The sequence below is a fragment of the Microtus oregoni genome, unplaced genomic scaffold (genome assembly GCF_018167655.1).
Source record: "Microtus oregoni isolate MIOR12 unplaced genomic scaffold, Mior012 000006F_ref0000085, whole genome shotgun sequence".
NCBI classification, from domain to species: Eukaryota; Metazoa; Chordata; class Mammalia; order Rodentia; family Cricetidae; genus Microtus; species Microtus oregoni.
In genome coordinates, this window is record NW_024543065.1 from 5997704 (window position 1) to 6003708 (window position 6005).

At 40.1% G+C, this 6005-nt stretch overlaps 1 protein-coding gene across 1 annotated transcript; it reads right to left on the reverse strand.

Annotated features, from left to right (window-relative positions):
• Nucleotides 1-1395: 1395 nt before the first annotated feature.
• Nucleotides 1396-2472, reverse strand: LOC121449682 (trace amine-associated receptor 7c). Its single transcript, XM_041654303.1, has one exon. It carries the CDS (start codon nt 2470-2472, stop codon nt 1396-1398), a length of 1077 nt encoding a protein of 358 aa, XP_041510237.1.
• Nucleotides 2473-6005: the final 3533 nt, after the last annotated feature.

The following is a 6005-nucleotide window of genomic DNA, read 5'->3' on the forward strand; positions in this document are numbered from 1 at the left end:
CTTGAATTAGCAGTAAACACCCTACATTTACAAGGTCCAGGAAGTTCATGTCTATGAAATTCATGTCCATGACGGTTCCCACTCAAATGTCAGAAGGTTAGTCTGCAGTACCACAGCACCAGTGTCTAACAGCTACCTCAGTGTATAAGGATCCTAGTCACTGAGCGCATGTGAGCATGCACATTTTAATTCTTAACTACTTTTGGATTTAAAAGAAGGATATTAAAATATTCCTGAATTTAAAGGAAAAACATGTTTATTCAGCAAAAATCCATTGATTAATCCTTCCATTCATGGAAGGTCCGTGCTGGAGGCATGCAGATGAACAGGGAAAGGAAGCAAATATGTGTGGCTCATTTGAATGCAGAATGTCACTCCATCGACGGGGTCTTAAAGCCTGGGCTACTCAGAAAAAGGCTCTCAGAATCGCATTAGCCTTAAACTTTCCTATGTAGAAAGCTTGCCAAGGTGCTGTCAAATACATAAGCCAGAGAAGGGGTATGCAATTCACAGACATGATCACATTGTTCTTCCAAATAGCAAATTAGTATCCGCGAGGAGTGTAGTTTATGGTCTGTTATCTCAGGTAATCTGAGGGTGAACAAATGAGCTTGAGTATGCTAGTCTGGTGGGTAAGTAGAGAATATTTAGGAGTAACCTCATGTCCTTCGACTCTGAGGATGTGAATGCTTATTTCCAGGTGGATGATATGTGAATGGATGTTATTCCATATCATGTCAGTTTTCTTTATAATTTCCAGCAATTGAACTAGCATCATTAATAATAATTTTTATAACTGAGACTGCAATTTGTGACACAATTCTGAATAACACCATGCAACTTTGTTTTCATCTTATACATACATTCTTCTTTTGCGTTTACATTTTATTTTAAAAACATAGAAGAATGAAGATGTGTTATGCCCAGGGATTTAACTAACATGAATGTAGAAATTCAATAGTTTAGAATATAGACATTATATGTATATATCTGATTAAAAACAGAGAGATATGATAGAAATAGAATATATCTACATATATCCACACACAAACATCCACACACACACATACACACACAGAGTTTTCTCAAGAGTACTACAAGGAGAGGCTTACTAATTCATGAAATAGACGGAAACTAAGAACTAAACAGACCAAAACCACAATGAAAAAAGCCAGAATGTGCCAGAATGCCCCCATTTTGGGGATTCTGTCCTATTAAAACCTTTACAATTAAAATTCAACGTTATGTTAATCAGGGAACAATTGTAGCTGAATTTATGTGTTCGGGTATCAGCTGATGTATAATTCATCACTTTACAGGAGCATTTCTGGGCATTCGATTTTTCCATGATGTTTTTCTGTTAAACTCTTGTCAGTCCCCAAATAAGTCAAGAATCTACTCAGGAAACAAGTTGGTGGCTGAGGAGTTCTCTCTCAAGATTCTGCCAGTGACAATCAGTTTGATGGCTTTTCGAAACCAAGGATAAAAGAAAGCATAAATCAAAGGGTTCATGGCTGAGTTGTAGTAAGCGATCCACACTAGGATTTCATACACATACGTGGGAGTGATGAACCCTAGGAAGGCATCAATGATGGAGTCAATAAAGTATGGCAGCCAAGACAGGAGAAAGGCTGCCACTGCAATTCCCAGGGTTTTGGCTGCTTTCCTCTCCCTCCTGGCCACTCTGTCCTTGTAGCTGTCTGATGCCTTGGCAGTCTGGTCACTCATTCTCTCAATCTTCTGAGCCTGTTGTTTAGCAATGAGGAAGATCTTAGAGTAGACAGTGATCATTACGAGTGTGGGGATAAAAAATAATAGAAAATTGATGAAGACCCAGCTCTGATTAACTGCAATTTGACAGCCTCCCATACAGGTGAGGGCTGTCACTAGATCTTCCAGCCCAGCTTCATTTGCCCCTGTGTAAAGGAGGGAAAAACTATAGGTGATAGACAGGAGCCAGGAGAAGGCAATGCACTTGCCCGAAACAGAAGCCGTGAACCTGGTGGGATAGGTGAGGGGGTCACTGACAGCAATATATCTGTCCACAGAGATGAAACACAAGTGGAAGATGGAAGAATAACAAAATGATCCTTCAAAACAAGAATGAAATTTACAGTAAGTGTCCCCAAAGTACCAGCAGCTCTCCACAGACCTCACTGTGCTGAAGGGCATCACGGTCAGACCCACCAAGAAGTCAGCACAGGCCAGGGATGCTATCAGAAAGTTGGCAGGGGAGTGCAGCTGCCTGAAATGGAGGATTGACATCATCACCAGAAGGTTTCCACACACAGCCAGCACAGCCCCAAAGCCAAAGACTGCATAGAGAATGAGGCGAGGGCCTGGGGAGTATGGGTTCCTGACACAGGATCCGTTCAGGTTCTCATAGCACAGCAGCAAAGTTGTGGGAGGGGCCGGAGCTTCACTCATGATTCTGACTTGATCCCAGTCAAAACTGTCATCATCTGTAGCCATTTATGCTATTCTAAAAATCCTCAGAAAAAAAAAGCAGAGCTTATAGTTGTCACAGTTTCTCTTTTCCTGCACATATATGCACCAGGTTTTGACATCAATTCAGATTTTCATTCTCTAAAATTATCTCCTTCCTAATTCAGAGTCAACCTTCCCTATTACATGAATGCTCTTTACATCTATTTTAAATATTTTCTCTGCTTAGTCTATTCTCACATCTCAAAGCATGAGTCTATTCTGTGGCATACATTTCAATTCCACCTTTTATTAACAATTCCATTGTTTTTGATTAGCCTACGGCAATGCCCTAAGCACTTTTAACCCTCAGGAAAGCCGCCTAATGATGCCAAATACGGCGTGTCCCTAGGACTGAATCCCCATGGTGTAAGGGTAGGCAGGTAGCAGCTTGTTAGTAAGTATGTTGTTTATGCCACAACCAAACTTTCCCCCTTCTAATTTGCTGGTCGCAGCTGACCTTTAGGTATGACTTAGGTCAATGTGATACTTGCTGCAACAGAATTTTGCACAGAATTTGAAGCTTTGTTCATTTTTTAGAGCTCGTTTTTCTCCTTGTGAGAAATTTTATCAAAAGCCCTCATGTTGAAAGGTATAAAAATCCCTTCATAAAGGATTTTTTTCTCTTTTCAGGCATTCATCTGTCTTAGAGGAATATGGTGCAGAATCTTGAAACCCGTACTTGTTCTTCAGGTTTAGCTTTGATATTTCTGGATTCTATTTCTGGATTGGGAAAGTGAGGTCAGGGAAAGAAGCAAAAGGCTCTTACAACAAATAGAGGTTTCTTCTCCGTGTCCAGCATTTGGTTTAATGGATTCTTTGGAAATGTAATGTATTAATCGAATGTGGAAGGAGTGGATATTCTTGGCAGGGAGTGGCCCAGTACACAAAGTGCTGGCAGTACATATGTAAGGGTGTGAGCTTGGATCCTCAGAAGCCTAATAAATGCCTGGTAGATATGGCTGCCCACCTCTAATTCCAGAGCTCAGAAGGAATACACAGGTGATTCCCATAGCAAGTGGGATAGCTAGAAAGCTATGGGTTCAACTGAGAGACGTCCCTCAAAGAAGGAGAGAGCAACTGGAGAAGACTCTCAGTGTCTCTACAGACTTCCACATGCACGTGCACACATGTGGACATTCAAACACATCTAATCATAATGACAAATAATGTCTCACTCTCTGTTTAATTACGAACTCTCTATTTTATTATTGGAGATACTTTGCCTAAGATTAGGATTTTAGGAGCATTGTTTAGTTTTAATTTTATGAATTTTAAATGACATAGCTTTTACTATACATCTCAGGGATGATGTGCAATTTATATAGGTCATAATCTCAAAAAATTATTCATTTCCTTACTTTCCATTTCTATGACAAGTACCCCAAAACCTGTTTATATTTTGTAATGTTAATATTTTGTTCAAGATTTGGTTTTCTTAAGCCAAGCTAAGCATAGGTGCAGTATTTTTGACAGGTGCTTTAATATAATTTAGTAAGCTCTCAATTGCTACTTAAAAGTGGACCATTAAAACACCATTTTCTGCTTAGTTTTCGTGGGTTCCAGGAAGAACAGATGCTACAGAGATGTAAGAATCTTTGATGAGTACCCCCACTCAGCTCAGTGTGTCTCTTTCCTAGCTAATTCCCCAACTATCTCAGCCATCTTTGTTCTGGGTCCATTAGGCTCCCATTCTTTGCTGCCTATGTAGGGTTGGAGTGCAGACAAGCAATTGTTCATCACGTGCAGCCCCGGTCAGAAATTTCACCCTGCATCACACAATTTTTATTTTCTTTTATTTTACTGATTGAATTTTCTCTTCATTTAGCTGATTAGACATTGTAACTTTGATTTTGATATCTCCGTTGTCTCATAGCTCCCTTCATCAGGTCATCCTTTCTGAGCCTTCAGATACCCCAAAGGGAAACACACAAAACTAAAAATGAAATAAATCTTTAAAAGAAATGGTTTAAGCCAGATGTTGTGGCACATTTGGCTTAAAGGGAGGAAGGACGAAAGGGAGGAAGAAAGGAAGAAGAAAATGGAACGACAAGTAATCAGTCAATCAATGTGTGAACTAAACCAACGCTTCTCAGGAGATAATATAAATGGCTAATAATTACCCAAGAAAAGTGCACATTCTGAAACATCAGGGTAATTCAAACCACAGCTCAATGAGAAACCTGTTACCCAGGGAGAATGGTTAGTACAAAAAGAAAGACAATAATAATAAAATAAAATAACTAATACAGGAAAAACTGTAGAGAAAAGAGATCCTTATCAATGCTTGGTGAGAAAATAGACTACAAAAGTCATAGGAATCAGTGAGAAATCTCTTTAAAAACTAGTGAATGGGGCTAGCTGCATTGAACACGTTTACCAAGCCAGCTACTTTCACCACACTGCTAATTGAGTATATCGAATTATGTCATGAACACTACAGATACTGTTTAGCTTACCAGAAAATAGAAAGTTGAGAAGCTCATGAATGGTCACAGAAAGAAAAAAAAATCCTGATGGCTGAAATCTGTCCTGCATCTGCTTCTGGCAAGTGCATCGCCTTCTCCTGGCTCCTGCCCATCATCTATTGCTTTTCCCTCCTTTACACAGGGGCAAATAAAGCTGGGCTGGAGGATCTAGTGACTGCCCTCACCTGTGTGGGAGGCTGTCAAGTCGCAGTCAGAGCTGGGTCTTCATCAATTTTCTATTATTTTTTATCCCCACACTTGTAATGATAACTGTCTACTCTAAGATCTTCCTCATTGCTAAACAACAGGCTCAGAAGATTGAGAGAATGAGCAACCAGACTGCCAAGGCATCAGACAGCTACAAGGACAGAGTGGCCAGGAGGGAGAGGAAAGCAGCCACAACCCTGGGAATTGCAGTGACAGCCTTTCTCCTGTCATGGCTGCCATACTTCATTGACTCCATCATTGATGCCTTCCTAGGGTTCATCACTCCCACGTATGTGTATGAAATCCTAGTGTGGATCGCTTTGCTTATGGTATTTTATCACAGCAGATTGGATCCCTGCAGGTGTCATAGCAGGCAAGCAAATGAAGAGGTGAGAATAAAAACTCAGTTCAGATTGATTGTGTCAACCTGTATCAATTTAGGGAGTTTGAAACATGGTGGTTTATTATAAGCACATTTAAACACAATAGAATTTGGGAAAAGTTTTCTAAGCAGTAATCATTCTGATTCTAAGCACACAATAAAGCTTAAGCTACATGTGACCATGAAGGCATCTTCTATGGCTAAGCGGTCTAGAATCTATTATGGTTTCTACATGAGACAGCTTGGAACCCAGTGACAGACATGCTGACTCTGGAAATGGAAGCAGACAGCAGGGAGGGAACTTACCGTTTCTGAAGCCAGCTTGTGATTTTTATGGGATGTTTATTCTGTGCTGTGAACTGTTTTAATTACAACAGCTCATTTATTCTTCAGCACAATCTGGTAGAAAAGTAAGACTTCCTTTGTTCTTGAGTGTACTTAGGTGAGAAGAGGTCAAGTCCCAC

Excerpts from the sequence above, each read along its gene's own strand:
- LOC121449682 (XM_041654303.1), bottom strand. The coding sequence starts at position 2,472 with ATGGCTACAGATGATGACAGTTTTGACTGGGATCAAGTCAGAATCATG.